General features: G+C 45.9%; 1 protein-coding gene across 4 annotated transcripts in view; it reads left to right on the top strand.

Moving 5' to 3' along the window:
• Positions 1-15,737, top strand: part of LOC125945918 (gastrula zinc finger protein XlCGF57.1-like) — a 29,514-nt gene extending 13,777 nt beyond the window's left edge. For 2 of the 4 annotated variants that reach the window (XM_049668306.1, XM_049668305.1), the window contains exon 4: positions 13,792-15,728. In XM_049668306.1, coding sequence (XP_049524263.1) covers positions 13,792-15,038 — 1,247 coding nt within the window. In that variant the 3' untranslated portion in view covers positions 15,039-15,728. Of the gene's footprint in view, positions 1-13,791 lie in introns of all 4 variants that reach the window. The other 2 variants (XM_049668308.1, XM_049668307.1) reach the window with 2 other exon arrangements.
• The last annotated feature ends 3,834 nt before the right edge of the window (positions 15,738-19,571 follow it).

The following is a 19,571-nucleotide window of genomic DNA, read 5'->3' as shown; positions in this document are numbered from 1 at the left end:
TGCCCGAAGACGCATCCCAGCAAGTGCCACCTACCCCATCCGAGCAAGCGCCTTCTCAGTCTGTCATGTGCTCTGGTGTGCCTCACCACAGGGACCCTGCCATTTTCAGCAGCGCGGACGAAACCGATGTGGAGGACTGGGACGATGTGGAGGACGATGAGAGGGTAAGCGCTCACAACAAATGGGATGACCCCGCAAAGCTCAGCAATGTGATCTTCTATCTCGCGGGTGTAGCCAGTCTCTGGTACAGCAACCATGAAACCGATTTTCCGACGTGGTCCGTGTTCAAGACTTCTTTGGTGGCGGCATTTGGTCGCCCTGCGGTGCGCAAGCTGCGAGCAGAATCTCATTTGCGCGAACGTGCACAGCAGCCGGGTGAATCATTTACCAGCTACATTGAAGATGTTCTGGACTTGTGCAAAAGAGTCAACGCGACAATGTCGGAATCCGACAAATTATGAAATGTCATGAAAGGAATCGAAGACGATTCGTTCAACATGCTACTTGCAAAAAATCCTCAGTCCGTGTCAGACATTGTTACTCTTTGCCAAAGCTACGAGGAGCTACGAAGGCAGCGCTCGTTGACACATCACCCTTCATCGCTAACGAACACATTGCTGGTTTGACCACCCTCTCCGACCAGTCCGCCTTTACAAGATGCATATTTCCTGACAGATCATTAGTTATGTGAAGGTCAATATATTGTTACGTAAAACGACACAAGGCGGGACTATTTACGCTGAGATGCACAGTAGCCAAGATGGTGGACAGCCCCAGCACCAGACAGACCCGTCTTCTTTGTCATCTGCTCCAGGCAAAATGTCTCGCTCGGGTTGTGGTAAGATCGTAGCATTACTCCCGGCGGTAAAAGCGCCGCCTCGGTGCACTTCAAACATTGTCGTTAGAAGGAGGGCGGTGTACTTTTAGTCTGCTGATGTGAACTATGTCACTGGGAGCAATCGCAGGCGGCAAAGTCGGAGAGACTGGAACAATCTCATAGGTGACGTCTGTTACCTGGCAGACGATCCGGTAAGGACCCGTGTACCGAGATAACTCAGCCAAGCCAACACGATGGAATGGACACCACAGGAGAACTAAGGCACCGGGTGAGAAGCAAACACCGTGATGCCGGCTGTCATAAAGGTGCTTCTTGGTCGCTTACGAGGCCGACAGTCTAGAGCGGGCGGTCTGATGCGCGTGATCGGCATGAGCGATGGCATCACGTGCATATTCGCTAGGCGGCGCGGCAGCAGCTGGAAGTAGGTTGTCCAGTGGTAATGTCGATTCACGGCCAAAGAGCATATATCCGGCGGTATCATGACGTGATGAATTGTAGGTGGAGGTCACGTACGGTATTGCCAGGTCCCAGTCACGGTGGTCAGATGAAACATAGCATGTTCGTGAGAGTGCGATTTAGGCGCTCGGTGAGGCCGTTTGTTTGGGGATGGTAGGCAGTGGTCAACTTGTGCTGCGTTGAGGAGCACAAAAGATCGTTGATTACTAGGGACAAAAATGCGCGGCCTCGATCAGTGAGCAATAGACCTCTCCTGGGGTGCGTCACACCACCCCGGCGACGTCACCGGCACACGTGCTGTGACCTTGGTTGGCAAAACACAGCTGCTGCTGGCTCTCTGCATGGTGCAGTCACGTAGTAGTTGGTGTAGTTGGGCGCCACAGGGACGTGTGTTTTTATCAATTTTATTTATTTATTATTTTTACGTGAACCTCCACAATTCTCTTGCCAGCCAGATTAGCAGTAATGGTTGTCGGAGAACATCGGCGTGTGGTAAACTGCATGATGAAAATGTGGCGACGCTGGCCTTTTTTACTTGCGAACGTGAACCATGTGGTGGCGGTCTGGGACGGATTGCGCAATGAAAAAACATAGGCTTTTCCATGGAAGTGTGCCACATTTGTTGTGGTAAAATGTGTGGCTAAAACAGCTACGATATCGGCTTATCTTTGCGTAGAGAAATGGACCACATTATGTGCATGTGCGCCCGCGTGGTATACTACACGTTTAGCAATCATCTCGCTTACGAGACTGTGGACGTGTGTTGCGTGTAATAAAACCAGTCGTAGTGATCAGGCGCCGATAGAACTTCAGGACCATTATTTAACAGGTGAGAATGAATGAGACGCGATGATTAGTGAGCGCATGTATTTCAGGGCCATCCGCACTGTGTGCAGACAAGAAAAATTTTAAAAACAAGGGAAAAAAACGTTTGGGCATAATTTATCAACTGATAGGTATGACTACAAATGAGCTCCTACGATGTTTTGACCACTGCCGAAGCTGCGTGTATACATTTAACAACGAGGAATGCCCAAAAGGCAAACCACTGAAATTATCGCGATTAAATGCAGATCTCACGGGTCTTAAGCAAAACGAAACTTTTTTTTATTTATTGGTATATTCGCATTTATGGCACAGACTTCATGCTGTGATCATGCACATAAACATGCAATAGTTAGGTCTTGTAAAGTTGAGAGCAGCAAAGGAGGCAGCCGACATAGCGAAGTTACCGCGCAACGGATTATTACTTATGTAAGCTTTTGCTTTGTACATTTACATAATTAAAATTAAATTATGGTGTTTAACATCCCTAAGCTGCACAGCGACTTATGGGGGACAGTGTAACGAAAGGCTCCAGACTAATTTTATCTACCTGGGGTATCCCAGGTAGATAAAATTAGTCTTGCCGTTTTCCTAAAGCAGGGTAATAAGTTTTTCTGCATTTCTCCCTCATCTGAATTTAGGCGCCGCTACTTGGTACAGCTCCACTGAGCCGCTATGCAGTTGTAGACCAAGTTCATCTTGTGTATTGTTCAAAGGTAGTGTAAATGGCACGCAAATCGGTACATTCACGACAGTGCAATGCAAATTTGTGTTTGATGACCAGTCATTTAGCGATGTATCACTTTGTCACCGTGAAAATGTGCATCATCTGTGATAAAATGTTCGTTTTCGAGGAGTAATACATTTTTGTGGATGTTTGATCTACGGAAGAGGTGCACTTTTACGAAATCACCAAACGCTGACTTATGGGAACCATGTACTCAGCAACAACTCTACGGTGTTGTTCTGGTAAAACGGGAACGATCATACTTCCTAAGCACAGTTCATATATGCTGTCACTTCAAAAAAATCGCAATATGCCGGACTTACGATTGCAGCAGTTGATGTACAAGCAGCCCTCTTATGCAGAGACAACAGGTCACAAACGTATTTTGCCAACCAGCGCCCGCTTCGGAGGCGTGGCAGATGGCAGGTGCGTTCGCAGTGACATCACACTGTTTGCCAACAGGGAAAGGTCTATTGGCGAGGGACGCCATGGTGTAGAATAACATCGTGGAGCAAAAAATCGGCACTGTCAGTAGCAGTGCTGGTAGGGAGCTCTCGAGTGATTGCATACCTGGTCGCATAATCAATAGCAATGGTGACCCACTTGTTGCCGGATCTTGACTCAGGAAAAGGACTAAGAAGGTCTAAACCAACACAGAAGAATGGTTCGGTCAGGATGGAGAGTGCTTTAAGCAGTCCAGCAGGAGGTGTGGCAGGTCATTTCTGATGTTGGCATTTATCGCAGGAGGTCACGTAATGTTGAACAGACCGGGCGAGCCGTGCCAGAAGAAGCAGCGCTGGACATGGCCGTGCATGCGAGATATGCAAGGGTGACCGCAGTTGGTTCGTCGTGAAATTCATGCAGGGCCGTTGAACGCAGATGCTTAGGCACAACGAGAAGCAGCTCAGGGCCATCTGACTGGACGTTACAACGGTAAAGTGTGCCATTCACGAGGGCAAACATGCGCAGTGAGGCGTCGTTAGGTGTGGATTCCAGACGGTCAATGAGCGATAGCAAAGAAGCATCACGACATTGTTCGTCACCATTCTGGAGGAACTGAGACATAGACATAACGCGGGGGCTAGGCTCAATGTGTGATCCATCTGGTTGGTCAACGGGGTAGTGGGACAAGCAGTCCGCGTCCAGATGGAGGCAGCCAGACTTGTAGGTAACTGAGTAAGAGTACTCCTAAAGGCGCAGCGCCCAACGACCAAGTCGTCTAGTAGGGTCCTTCAGTGAAGAAAGCCAACAGAGAGCGTGATCATCAGTGACAACACGGAAAGGGCGGCCGTACAAGTAAAGACGGAATTTCGAAACTGCCCAGACAAGGGGCAAGACATTCCCGTTCTGTAATGGAGCAGTTGTGTTCTGATTTCGATAGGAGACGACTTGCACATCGAATAACACGATCAATGCCTCGTGTGTTTTGGGCCAAAACTGCACTGATGCCGTGACCACTAGCGTCTGTGCGCCCTTCGGTGCGAGCAGCTGGGTCAAAATGGGCAAGAATAGGTGGAGTCGTTAGGGTGGCGATGAGCTCGGAGAAGGAATCAGCTTTTGTAGAGGACCCCAACAAAACGTCTGCCGTTATTGCTGCCGTTATTGGTCTTGCTTGAGAAGGTCAGTGAGTGGACGTGCGAATGCTGCAAGGTTTTTCACGAAACGGCGAAAGTAGGAGCACAGCCCCACGAAACTACGAACATCATGGACAGAGCGTGGAACGGTAAAGTTTGTGACAGCACGTACCTTCGCTGGGTCTGGACGGACAACGGAAGCGTCAACAAGGTGGCCCAGCACAGTAAATTGACAAAAAGCGAAGTGGCACTTCGAGGAATTTGGCTGGAGGCCAGCTCATCGGAAAATTGCTAGAATGGTTGAAAGCCACTCAAGGTGTGTTGCGAAAGCAGGGGAGAAAATTATCACGTTGTCCAGGTACCATAAACACGTCGACCATTTAAATCCTTGAAGGAGTGTGTCCATTATTCTCTCAAAGGTGGCTGGTGCGTTACAGAGACCGAAAGGCATGGCCTTGAATTGGTAAAGGCCATCAGGGTTCACGAAGGTGGTCTTCTTGCGATCCATGTCGTCTACAGCGATTTGCCAGTAGCCAGATCGAAGGTCCAGGGATGAAAAGAAAGTGGCATCATGGAGGCAGACGAGGGTGTCGTCAATACGTGGAAGAGGGTACACGCCCTTCTTGGTGATTTTGTTGAAGTGCCGATAATCAATGCAGCCAGGAGCTGTCTTTCTTCTTTACTAATACAATGGGGGAGGCCCAAGGACTAGATGATGGTCGGAACCGTGATGAGGCGGCCGTTGGGGAGCTCTGTGATGGGTACAGGGAACAACCACTACCTCCACCACAAAGATCTTACGTAAAAAGACACAAGGCTGGACTATTTACACTGTATTTACACTGAGGTGCACAGTACCCAAGATGGTGAACAGCCCCAGCACTAGACAGACCCGTCTTCTTTGTCTGCTCCAGGCAGAATGTCTCGCTTGGGTTGTGGGATGTTACAATATTTGTGGGTATTAACTGATGATAACAGAGTGTCATTCAGTGTATATCTATACTGACTTCCATTGTTTACAGTACATGATACACACATCGATCTACACTTCAAAGCGTTATCCATTTGTTATACCAGAGTGACACATTGTGGAGAGTCCCTTGCCGCTTATATGGATCACCAGAGTTATAATCTTGCGGTATATTACCCAGTCATCTGCTAACAAAATTAATTGATGATGAGGTTGCACAGTTAGGAAGATCATTAATGTAAATCAAGAATAGCAAAAGTCCCAAGACGGATCCTTGTGGCACTTTAGATTCAACTGGTGAATAAGTAGATGAGCAGTTATTGGCTTTGACGTACTGAGTTTGATTGGAAATGAACTCCTTTACCAAGACAATACATTCAGCTCAACATTCAGCTCAACATTAAGCTCATTAAGTTTATGGACATGTAGAATATGACTACGGAGTGAAAAGATTTGCCAAAATGTAAAAAAAGAGGTCAACATGAAGTCCTTAAGCTAAGGTGGCATGCAAAAAAATTAGTGAAACAAAGAAGTTGAGTATCACATGAGAATGTTCTTTTAAGACCCTGCGACCTGGATGAAAGAAGGAGTTCTTTCTAGAAAATTGATGGGGGTGAGAATATATTATTTTTTAAAAGTTATCTCGGAATGCTATAAATGAGAAAGGGTGGTAGTTCTCAGGACAATGCACATTACCTGATTTATGGACTGTAACAACATTCGATGTTTTCCAGCGAATAGACTTCCGGTTATTCGACTTCTGTTAAAAAGGGACGAGGGTCGTAAAAAGGCTTCACTTCTTATTTATCAACTTACCTTGATGAAATTAGGTAAGCAGGTACATCACCGAATGGAGATTTCATGTATGCAAGCATATTTCAAGTATCTCATCTAGATAAGCAGATATGGCAAAATGTCATATTGACATTGGGTAATTTCTGACGGCTTGTTATAGTAATTTAGTACAGTCGAATCTTGATAATTCAAACTCGAAGCGGCTTGAAAATTTGTTCGAATTAAAAGAAGGATGTATGTTTGAAATATTCGTGCACCATAGCACGATGCACGAACGGTGCGAGTCGTGAAATATTGCGGCGTGCAAGCGCATAGCGAGCGCGGGCCACGAAACTGCCCACGTCGGCAGAACATGAAACTTCAGGGAGCGGGCGGCGCCGGCACGGCGACCGGTGCGCGCGGAGACCGTCGAAGGTGAGGGAGAAGAGCGGCAGAGAAGCGGATTTGGCCTCAGCAACTTCGCCGCTTCTGTGGCAGTGGCTTTGGTTGCTCCCCTCACCCTTCCTCTCAACTCCCTCATAGCTCCCTCACCTTCGACTGTCTCCGTGTGCGCCCGCTGCCGTCCCAGCACCAGCTTAACCCGCTCCCTGAAGTTTTGTTTTCTGCCGTTATTGGGAAGCGAGCATTCCAGCGTGGGCAGTTTTCTTGGCCGGACTGGGCCTCCGCCGCTTCTTCCCTCTGCGCTGCAGCCGCAGCGTGCAAGGTCAACACTTGACTAGAAAATAGAGGAAGCATGAAGGAGAAGGGTTCACTGCCATTTTCTCCGCGTGGCTGAGACGTCGGCACTAGAGTACTAGAATACGGTTGTCTAGTACACTCTAGTTGGCACGTACACGTGTGCTCCGGCGCGACGCAGAAACGGCGACCTTGCCATTTGAGAGAGGGTCTCTCCTGAGCTTTTGCTCTACAGCAGTGTCGGAACATTGCCGGTCGGAGGCGCCACCGCGTGATTTGGCACGCTGCTAAGAGCATTGTCAGTGCCCGGTATGTTCGAATTAACCGTCGCAAATGCTTTCGCGTTCGAATTATTGGGCGTGTTCGCCCATTCGAATAAACCGGTACTTTGAATTAAGCGTGTTCGAATTAACGAGATTCGACTGTATTTGCAAAGTTACTTTTCAGAAATATGTAGGTATTAACTCAATGGTTCACCAATCACACTAAAGCTAATAAAACTTTTGTACAGTTATTTTATTGATCAAAAGTAATTTTTGAAGTTGCAGATAAGAAATTACCTTACTGTAATTAGCTTACATATCGCCTAATAATGTATAAATGTTTAAAATAAAGAAAAGCTTTAGCTTATAGTTGAATTCTTACTGAAAAGAATGATACCAAGTTTGTTTAAATGCGTTCATGGAAACATCCTCAAAACTTCCGTAAAGCAGAGGCACCTCACAAAAAGCAATGCTGAGAAAATGGCATTCAACTTTTGCTGGTGTTGGGAATTTTATCTATTATGCCTACGATGAAAAGAAAGGCCTAAGAATGAAACTCAGCTTTTGCTGAACACAAAGAAACCAAATATATTGAAATCAGTTCAGCGAGTCGTGAAGCACCTCCAAAAGTTTTTTTTGGAGTGTGAAAACAACTCGTGCCGTAAAACTCGCCAAGTTTGACGATATGCGCACGAGACCCACATCGTGTTCAACACTTACTGCATGTTGCAGACACCGTCCCGAGTTGTTCATGTTTCTAAGTGCTGCAAATGCGCTGTCTCTGCTAATGGCGATATTATAGATGCACCTAGTCTCTAAACAGGGTTAGACTGCAAGAGCCTATGACTGCGCAAAGAGTTGCGAGAACAAGTGCCAGTGCACCCTCTATGGTCCTGTACGGTTTGCTAAGTAAAATGGCACATGTACAATGTATGTTTTGTTATGTAGTCCATGACTCCATGGCTTTGTTTGCTAGAGCTAAACTGCTGATGCGATACGCGCTTCTTCTTTCTCGGCATATTATCGGATAACGGTTGCGCTTTGCTTTCCGTACGCGAGTCTGGTTTCGAACTTCTTAAAACAAGCGTCGAACAGGCGCAGCTTGTAATCGTGGCGTAATCAACGAAGAAACAGCGGATCAACTTTGAAGCAGGCCTAGCAGGTGCAGGCCTAGCAATACCACCTGTAGCGTTGTTGCACTGTTGTCGTAGCAACAGCCAATCATAACGCCTCTCTCAGCGGGCTGGTGTGATTAGCCATTAGCAGGGCCACTTGCAATGCAAACCTCATCAGACCTGCCCCTGATTTCTTTTTGTGCTTGCGCTCTTCCTATGCTGCCATCGTAGGTGAGGAGTGCGGGAATGAAAAGGCGGAACTTTGAGCTTTCGAACGGATACCAAGATTGTGGCGCGGCGGGAAAGACTAAAGATGGCTCTGTGAACTCTGGTGTTTTTACACGATAATGGACTCCTTGTTAAAATTTTTTTGAACACTTAGAGTGTGTTTTTAGCTAAATCATTCCGATACAGCATAAATTGAGCATTGCAGCTGCCGGAACAAATGGTTTTCAAAAAAGAAACAGAAAAGCTTCTTAGCTTGGGTATCCACGCAGGGATGGCACAGTTCCATTGATTGCACCGAACCCAGCTACATCCTGCTACGTTTCAGCAAAATATGAGAAATTTACGCCCACCCTGCACCGAAAGTATCTCTTGGGTTTTTCAAAACGGAACTTGGTCCTCAAGCATCGTTTCTCCGCATCATCAAAAGCAGCATGGCAAAGACCAGCAGCTGCATTAACTTCTCGGTGGGCCAAGTCAGGTCTCCCCAATTGAGCCTGGATCTTACCACTGTTTCATCCTTAGACTGTTGTCTGTTTTGAATACCTTCCACCCCACCGCGTGCGGGCTGCTTAGCGAACAGGTCAGCATCGCTTTTCAGGCAGCAGTGAGCAATCATGCTGGCACCGAGCAAGACCCCGCGCTCCTCTCTTGTATGATCAATGTAAAATGGTAATCAAAGTTTCTGACGCTGTATAGTGTCTTGTTCGACATTTTATTGCATTGTATGGCCATGACAAAAATTCACTACCAGCCGCGTAGCAGGTTGTCGCGGCCCGGTGGCCTCAAGTTTGTTCAAACCAGTAAAGCACCACCAGTTCCTCGACCATCGTCCCTATCGCCGCAGGCTCATCGTCCAACGTCCCCGATGCAGCCCCGATGCCTGTCTCTAGAAAACTAACCGATGCAGGTCAGAAAGGTTATGCTGCATTGCTGACTTGACCGCAAGACCCTCTGATCACTTTGCCGACCAAACAGAACTTGATGGACGTTGTAGTCGATGGCGTCAGTGTCCCAGCGCTTATTGACACTGGTGCTCACATATCCAGGACGAGTGCCCAGTCGGGCCAGCACCCGAACTAAGTTCTCACACCCGCTGCATCATGCACCCTCCTAGTCACCGATGGAGGAACGCCTACCGTGCTTGGCATGTGTACTGCTCGCATTGGCATCATGGGGCACGTAACAACTGTGTTTGCCATTTTGGAACAATTCCCTACGACATAATACTTGGCTTAGACTTTTTCTCGTCCCATTCGGTGCTCTTTGACTGTGCGTCTAATGTCATTTAGCTTAATGTCATTTAGCAGCTGCTATAGTCCACCAGTCACACAGCCACGGTTATGCTTTGCCGAAGACATCCGCCTATCGCCTCAAGCCACTACGTACTTCAGTCTCATGACTTTCCATCTGTTCCTGACGGCGTCTATGTGCTATGTCCCACTGCTGCCATACTGCTTGAAAAGAAAATGGCCATTCCCCGTACAGTGCTCACTATTACAGGCAATCAGATTTTGCTCCCTCTCCTCAATTTTAACTCCTCGCATCCAATTGTTCCCAGAGGCATGTCTTTGGGCGACATTTTGCCTGTCAACGATTGTGAGATATTGGCTTTTGTCGCAGCAATTCCGTCGCCCTCTACGGGAACCTCCGATTCACCTACTCTAGTCACAGACGAACTTAGCAAGATGATTGCACCTGACCTTCTTTCTGCACAAGCTGCTGACCTCCACTGTCTCTTATAAACTTACAGCGACGTTTTTGAGCTTGAGGGTCGCCCTTTAGCCCAGACATCGGTGGTCAGTCATCGTATTTACACTGGAGACGCCAATCCGATACGCTGCCAGCCGTACCACGTTTCACATGCTGAACGACAAGTGAAACAGCGAGAAGTTGATAAGATGTTGACTAAAGGCGTTATCGAGTCATCTTGCGGTCCGTGGGCTGTCGATTTACCCTGTTGACCTTGTCAAGAAGGACGGCAGTTGGCGCTTTTGTGTCAATTACCGAAACCTCAACAAAATCACGCGCAAGGATGTCTACCCCTTGCCGCGTATTGATGATGCTTTGGACTGCTTGCGTGGAGCCAAGTGCTTATCATCCATAGACCTTCGATCAGGCTATCGGCAAATCTCGGTAGATGACATGGACTGCGTGAAAACTGCCTACGTAACACCTGATGGCCTCTACTAAATCAAGGTTATGCCGTTCGGTCTTTGTAATGCCCCGGCAACTTTTGAAAGAATGATGGACTCCTTACTTAGCGGCTATAAATAGTCTACTTGTCTGTGTTACCTAGACGATGTGATAGTCCTTTCATTAACTTTCGCGAGTCATGTAACACGTCTGTTGGCCATTCTTGTTGTTTTTTACACACCAGCTTGCAATTGAACTAATCCAAATTGCTCTTCTTGGCCATTTCATCAGTGCCACTGGCGTTCAACCCAACCCTGACAACATTAGTGCTGTCCAGAGCTTTTCTGTTCCATCTTTCGCCACAGACAAATGGACTCGCAGAGCGGCTCAATTGCGTATTGATAGAAATATTGTCTGTGTATGTTTACGATGACTACAATCATTGGGACGGCACGTTACCCTTCGTGACCTTCGCCTATAATTCGTCCCATCGCGAGACCACTGGCTTTTCACCATTTTACCTTCTATGCAGTCGCCACCTTACTCTGCCCTTTGACACACTGCTTCCTGCCGCAACGAACAGTCCCACTGAATATGCTCAAGTCGTCTTCACCCGGGCTCACACGGCGTGCCAGATTGCCAGCTCCCAGCTCACCGAGTCTCAAGCGCTCAGAAGATCTGGTACGACAGCCGACATCGGGACGTACGATTTCCGCCTGGCTCCTTTGTCCTCCTATGAACACCATGTTGCCGCATCAGCTTGTCTGAAAAGATGATATTGCGCTACACCAGTGTGATGATTTTTGTCACCGATCTCGGGGGCGTGCGGGTGTTATGAGAGATGGAGAGGGAAGACGCATGGCAACACAGCAAACAGACTACACCTATGGCGCATGAATGGTCGCAGCTGAATGTTTCGTGAAGGTCCACAAGAATAAGCGAGTTACTAGCTTTAATATACATTTGCTATAAGGTATTACAATGTACAAAACAGCTATGTTTCAAGCATTGTGCGCAGCAAGAACAAATCTATCGGAACTGAGCACACCTGCGAGCGATTAAGCAGAACATAATCAGATAGTGGCCGCACCGAGCAACTTCAGAGTCAGAAACTGACAAGCCACTGCTTCAAAATATTTGTGGAATGAAGAACAAAGAGCAAAACACACTAATCCTGACTGAATTCATAATCGGAAAGCTGGGATAGCTTGGAATACATATTTAGCCGTGCTTTTAGAACAAGCACCATATACGTTGCTTGCGCCGTTTGGACATAGCTTAATCAGCTCCGAAAGCGCTTTTGCATGTTCTCTGAAGCTGTGATCAAAGCTTCGTGTCGTCCACCTAGTCACTGTCTACAATATCTCCGAAAACCGCGTCATACACTTCCATTGTAAACAAGGAGGCAACGGAGGCAGTTAAAGCAAGCGATGGACGCGTCGCCACGTGATCAAACATGGCAGCGCCCACAGGATCACCGTGAAAAGGGTCAATATATTGTAAATATATCTTTTATCTGTGACTTCCGCATCGTAACAATATGATGAGTGTGGCCCTAGCCATAGCAAGTTAATCTTTTTTTTATTGAGGTGACGTTCACGTAGGTCATAATTTATGAAATGCTGCATTATTTTATATCCTGTTGTTGTTTCCTGTCCAACTGGTTTCGTCATATACAGGTCAAGCCAAGTTTTTTTTCCTAGCCATATTCCAGCTGGCATGTTCATGTGAAGATGCAACAAAATATCAAGCACTCATTGGTCAACTAAGCATTGCAAGAAAACCAAGCACGAGGGTAGACCCAAGTGTAACCAGAAACTAACATTGTGTACACTAGCCTCCCTTGTTTTTATCCAGCTGTTTAGGTTATGTTATACCTTCACTTGCTAATGTGTAAAAATGCATTGCACTTTGCAAAGGGACCGGTTTGTTTGTACCATTCCTTGTCAGTTCCAGCAATCATTTGCCACTATTTTGTCATGGCAGAGCACAAGGAGGAGAGTGCATTTCAAGTTGTTACACTTTGAACAAAACTGCGAATGAAAATGTCATACTTTGTTAAGCCTATAAGGACGGCACTGAGAAAAGCCCAGGTTAGCAAGTAGTTTTCACAGATGAAGAATGGCGTGATCATTCAAAATGAAGTTGCCATATTTTTGCATGTATAATGCGCACCAAAAATTGTAAGAATTTCACAGTAAGGTCGAGATGCGGATTAGAGAAATTTCAATTTGAGGTGTGGCTTCATTGCAGCACAGCATGCGCTGCCACAAAGCCACGCTTCAGGGAAAAGATCTTGACTACTGAAACTTTTGTTATCTGCTGCGTAACCCCACCGTCTTTCCATCCCTGTGTATTGAAGCTCCCTTCTCCCCACCTTTATTGTCGGACATTCTCCTCCTCTGTAAGGGTTACCATTTTACTTTTATCAGAACTTCAATCACGATAAATAAGCTGTGCTCAACGGCCCAGCAGCATCTCTGAAAATGGTGGCTCAGAGTTACTGGCTGAAGATACAATACGGACATGTCATTTATCCCTAATTCGATACTGTTTCTGTAAAAATCTGAAGGTTGTCTGCAGTTATTTCAGTGGGTTATACGTCACATATTTTATTCTCTCTAGGCTGTTCTGAATCAGTGAGGGTTGTATGTTTTGGCAGGTTATATGGGGGATAATATGGTATTATATATCCGGCTCTTTGCATTCTCAACTTACGAAAACATTGCCAAAGTTCCGCATCAAGAAGAAACCCACTGATGAAGTCTCATATAAGCCAGATTTGTTGCACTCACGAATCGTAAGTTTTGCACGTGCCAAATATGGCCTCCGGGCCTCGAGTGCTCATTGAGGATCAGAGAGCAAGCTGAGCCAAAGCATTCTTAAACTGTTCTCTAAGGGTCGTAGAAATCCATGAAAGTCTTTAAGCACTCCACATTCTCTCACTTTGTAATTTTTTACCTTTTGGAAAAGTAAATTTTATAGGTGGATTTCACTGGGGTCATAAATGATTCAAATGCAGAAATATTAAGTAAATTAAAAGGAACTGTTAGGAGTTCTTTGTTTCATCATACTCCAAATCGCTTCAATATCTCCAAAATAAAAAATAAAAGAGAGCTTGTCATTAAATTTAGCATCTGTGTTCTTTTTTGGCATTTCATGATAACTCTTACTTTTGTTTTATTTGTGCAGCATCGAGACCTTCTATTTCTCCATCAACTGCCACATGTGACAAATCAAAGCAAGGATGCCTCCACCGATGTCACCTATGCGACTGTGAGACTGATAAACTGTTTCATCTGGAAGCACATGCCAGCGTCCATACTGGGGACAAGCCATTTCAGTGCCCTTCATGCCCTCAAAGCTTCTCAAAAAGAGACTCCCTAAACCGTCACCTGTGCATTCACACGGGTGAGCGGCCATTTCAATGCCCTTCATGCCTTCAGAGCTTCTCACAAAAAGCCCACCTGAAAAGCCACCTGCGCACCCACACAGGTGAGAAGCCATTTCAGTGCCCTAAATGCCCTCAAAGCTTCTCAAAAAGAGACGCTCTAAACCGTCACCTGTGCATTCACACGGGTGAGCGGCCATTTCAATGCCCTTCGTGCCTTCAGAGCTTCTCACAAAAGACCCACCTGAACGCCCACCTGCGCACCCACACAGGCGAAAAGCCGTTTGAGTGCCGTTCATGCTCTCAGAGCTTCTCACGAAAGACCCGCCTGAAAGAGCACCTGCGCACTCACACAGGTGAGAAGCCATTTCAGTGCCCTTCATGCCTTCAGAGCTTTTCACAAAAAGCCCACCTGGAAGACCACCTGCGCACCCACACAGGAGAGAAGCCATATCAGTGCCCTTCATGCCCTCAGAGCTTCTCAAGAAGATACACCCTAAACGTTCACCTGTGCGTACACACGGGCGAGCGGCCGTTTCAGTGCCCTTCGTGCATTCAGAGCTTCTCACAAAAGACCCACCTGAATGCCCACCTGCGCACCCACACAGGCGAGAAGCCATTTCAGTGTCCTTCATGCTCTCAGAACTTCTCACGAAAGACCCGCCTGAAAGAGCACCTGCGCACCCACACAGGTGAGAAGCCATTTCAGTGCCCTTCATGCCTTCAGAGCTTCTCACAAAAGTCCCACCTGAAAGCCCACCTGCGCACCCATACAGGCGAGAAGCCATATCAGTGCCCTTCATGCTCTCAGAGCTTCTCGCAAAAGGGCAACCTTATGAAACACCTGCGCACCCATACAGGCGAGAAGCCATTTCAGTGCACTTTATGCCTTCAGAGCTTCTCGTTGAAGAATGCCCTGAAGGTACACCAGCGCATTCATGCAGGGGACCGGCCGTACAGTTGCACTGTCTGCTCCAAGTCCTTTACGCGATCTGATCACTTGAACAGACATAAGCAGAGAGCACAGCACCATGATACTATAGGGTAGGTCAGCAACCATGTTGAACTACAGTCTGAATTAAAAATCTACAGGCATGTGGCATGTTGCATAACGTTCTACTGCATCAAGTAGCAAAAGTGATGTCATCTGCTTTCTAAGTTCTGTGATTTTTTTTATTTTCAGTATTGCCGTTTGGTACATATGAAGTTCTGTTAGACCCATTCATGTATTTATTTCCTCTAGGCTCGGATATACATGATTCGTCCAGAAGACTTTTGATATTCTGTACGATTTTTTTTTTTTTACAGATGGGTACTTTTTTAAAGCAATTGATTGTTCAGTAAGGTTTGAACTGTTTGTTTCATAAGAGAACCAAATAAATACCTGTGCTTAATGAGTACTCGTTGTCTGTTCTTGGTATTTTAGTATTTGATTGGCAGCATGCAGTATAGTGATTTTAGCATTTTATTGTATTGGGGGCTGCAAGAGAGGTTGAGTGATGGCAGTGGGAAGTTGATTATTAGCACAGAAGGCACTTGATACAACTGAAATACATGAGTACTTATAGTCTTTAGTTAAATGTCAAGCCCCCCATGCCTAATTCATTCTTACATTTTATTTCCACTAATGTATCAGCATTTCTATAAACACAGAGGGCAAGCAATTGGGCCAATCCTGTTTTTCGACATCTGGAAATATTTTTTTCTGAATTGCAGTTGTGTCAATCTCATAAGAAATTTCCTCACCACCAAAATTGTGCACATGAAATGTTTTTTTTTTTAAATAACAAATCCAAGAATTAAATGTTTTGGTCAAAGGTGTGTGAATATTTGATGCTTTCGAATGGGCACTTTGTAAGTGCAAATACTTTCTAACAGCCTTCAAACACTTAAAACGTTACCTGTGCACAAATAAACCTCAAATGGAAGCAACAGCACGATAAATTCCACCCTCGTGGGTGTAGTATAGGCACAAAATATGAGAATGTGCGTATACGTTGCTCGGGTAGCTAGACTTTCCAGGCTATACAGCGATCATTTGCGCTCTCCGAAGAGCCCTTTGTGTGCGAGCAAATTCCTCATTTGTTCCATATGCTGCATTTGTGCTTTTAGTAGACAGTGCTTCATAACTAGCAACGGAATGACAGGAAATTGCTAATGTTATTAACACCAGGACGTGCACATTGTTTTATACAGTGTAGACCGCTTATAACGTAAGTCGCCGGAGTCGCGAATATCTGCACTATAAGCAGTACCGCACTATAACCAAAACAACGATTTTCAAGCCCTGCATGTATGCAAAACATGTAGACCAAGCATGTAGACACGCTTTGTACTATCGCGATGTAGCCGGTGCTCTTCAAGTTCGACAGCTTTGCACCGAGTCAAAACGAAACAACTGTTTGCCGCAACCGCTGCGGAAAAAATCGTGACCGCTATCGACGCGATTATGAACGGCGACTTTGCGGTGCTGAAGGCACGCGCCCGACGCACGCACCGAGTCTAGACGAATTAACTACCATTGGCTGCAACAACTACAGTCGTAACCGCGGTTGCTATCTATGCGATCATCGATTGCGACTACGCAGTTTTTTAGGCACACGGCGGACGCGCGTACCGAGTAAAAACGAAACTACCGTTCGCCGCAACTGCTGCGGAGAAAACTGTGGCCGCCATCGACGCGATCGTGGATGACGACTATGCAGTTACGAAAGCCCGCGGCCAACGCGCTGTTATGCGCAGCAGTAAACGCAAGAATCCAGGCTTTGAAGACACAAATAGGCTCGAAGCGTTCCGGCGTTGCTGTCATTCACGTGCGAGTTCAACTGATGGCTGTGGCGATGCGGACTCCGCCGCTTCGTTTCGGTTGGATGCTAGCGCCGTTCTTTTTTTTTTGCGGCGCTCCTCGCTCACCGAGCTTAACTTAATTAACCGATGTGCGGCCAAATAAGTCCGAATTATTGATAGTTTGATTGCATTGAATAATATATGCATACACCGGCCGGGAGCGCGCACCTCGTTGAGAAGTTTGCTCGCTGCCGCCCTTGTCGGCGAGATTTTCCCGCGGAAGCCGCATTATAACCGGTATTTCGTCTCACGCGGCTGCACTGTAAGCGGTATGCGAATACATGGAGTGCTATGGGAAAATTAACGGGAGTCTGAAAAGACCGTACTATATCCGGTCCTGGGCACTATAAGTGGTCTATACTGTACATATTTTGATAATAGCTGTTCAATTTTCTAAACCTATTTGAAACGTATTCTACATTTGACTTGTTTCACTTCTGGCACTATTCCATTCGTATTCCATTCATCCTGAAAAATTACTTATGCACACCACTAGTTTAGTTTTATATTGGGCAGCAGTGTACCTACATGTAATAAATAAACATGGGAGACGTTTTTCTTTTTGGCAAGTTTCACTCCTAAGGATTACCTCCACATCCACTCAGCCATTTTGGTGGCTTCTTCAGACTTTGGCATGTTACAGCCACATGAAGAGGCACCTGCACCAACACAAGCGCAAGGGACCATTTCAGTACAGGTTCTTCTTTCAAAGCTTCTTTGTGACTTGCAAACTCAAATAGTAATTGTCTCTAAGCTATGTAGGTGTGTATGTATTAAGTAAAATCTGAACTTGGAATTTGCATACCTGTGCAGTATGCTGCATGGCATTCTGTTACACAAGCGTTGCCGTATGCTCGGATATGTTGAGCTGCCGAGGTAATTCGTAGTATATTCCAACATACTGTGACAAACTGTTTTATTGTGTTTTAACATTGTAATGAAACAATTTGAGAACACTTGATATGACAACACCACGATACCAAAGTGACGTATGGTACCACTTATGTATGCACACGTTGTGGAAATAAATATATTATTAATTAACAAGTTCTTTAGATATATTAAATATAGCTGAGGCCAGTTGTGTTGAAGGCTGCAGAGACATTTCTCGTAATCAGCTTACAGCTCATATATCAGTGACCATGGCAATATGATATTCCTTGATGTAACGGCTCAACAAGGAAGTACATACTTGTTGGTTCACTATGCCTACAAAAGAATCCTGTGTACAGTAAAATATGCATTAGCGATTAATTGTGAATGTTGTACATCTCACTAGGATATATTGTTCTCCAAGTAGACCGCTGCCTAATTGAACATACTTGTGCATGAAAAGTTGTTTACATGAGCACAAGAAAAGGTAATTGCATATTGGTTTTCTGAGTTGTTAATGCCCTGGGATTCTGTTTGGTTAAGTAGAATCATTATGTGCATGTCTTGTTTAGTTGGAGCTAAGCTAAATTTCCGTGATGTTTAGAACACAAGCAGTGTGAATGCACTCGTGAATGAACCTATTTATTTGTTTTGTTGGAATCTTCTCATTTTGCCATGAGTGCAGAATGAGAAGAGATGGAATGAGATCCTTTTGTCTACAAGTGTGTGGAAGCAAAATGACATTACCATATCTGTTCTATGTATACATCATTTTTGTCATGTGCAGGCTCTGTTCACAATAAGTGACACATTGAAGCCCTCATAGATCACTTCAGATTCCCTTGGTATTTGTGCTAGCATATAGGCCTTTCTTAGAGAGAATGGTGCACAGTTAACAAGGCAGGGGTTCTCAAAGTTTTTGGCCTTCGGGATACCCCACCAGCTTTTCCAAAGTGCTGCAGAACCCCTCCCTTTTTTTTCCCCACTGATCTGCTTACACACAGACTTAACGTAAGGGCTCATTAATGCTTATGGAGAATGGAACGGGAAATAAGAGGGGATCTTGCTGCACACTCAATGCTGTGAGTACAGAGAAGCTGACATGTCTCGGGAGAAGGATGGGTAGTCAGAGGAGTGGGGGGGGGGCATCTAGGTTCAGCCTTCATTATATTCAGTTCATTGTGTTATCTTTACTTTCGATGGTCATTTCTTCTGATGAGGTACATACCATGATATATGGACAAGGAATTCTTTTTCAGCTCTGCGTAATGCACCGCGCACGCCAACCATATGGCTGCCACCCTAGGCACAGCGCGCCATTAACTGCATGTTCACACAAATGGAAGTGTCGGATGCACAAAAGCCTATATAGTATTTTTTTGTAAAGAAATGTTACGAGGCACTCGCGTTCCGGAACTGTCTTTGAGGTATCAATCGCAGTATTAAACATAAATGCCCGCATTGCCTGGAATGTAGCAGTGCCCTTTGCGTGCAACGAATCGCTTATTTTTTCTCTTTGCTTGCCACGCAGCACAACGTTGATATGAAACTAAACATATGCATGCAGGCTCGTTTCATCAAGATACTGCAACAGGCTTAAAGAATGTGCTGTCCATAAGCTATCGTTCATAGCCTTCTGCTTGAGCACTGTTCAGTTTCACACCTTTAAGTACACTTTCGCAAGTTGTTTTTGTCCCAGGGGTCCTGGGCATGTCTAAAGTAGTTGTCGGGCATCAGATGCAGGAGAGGACCACTGCGGACACTGGACAATGTGTACGTATCGCTAACCGCAGGCGGAAACTATGGCTTGTTTAAATGCCATCCTGCCTTGAAGTCTCCGGAGAGAGACTTCCTCCAGCGG

The sequence above is a fragment of the Dermacentor silvarum genome, chromosome 5 (assembly GCF_013339745.2).
Source record: "Dermacentor silvarum isolate Dsil-2018 chromosome 5, BIME_Dsil_1.4, whole genome shotgun sequence".
Lineage (NCBI taxonomy): Eukaryota > Metazoa > Arthropoda > Arachnida > Ixodida > Ixodidae > Dermacentor > Dermacentor silvarum.
This window is presented reverse-complemented; position numbering and strand designations above follow the sequence as displayed.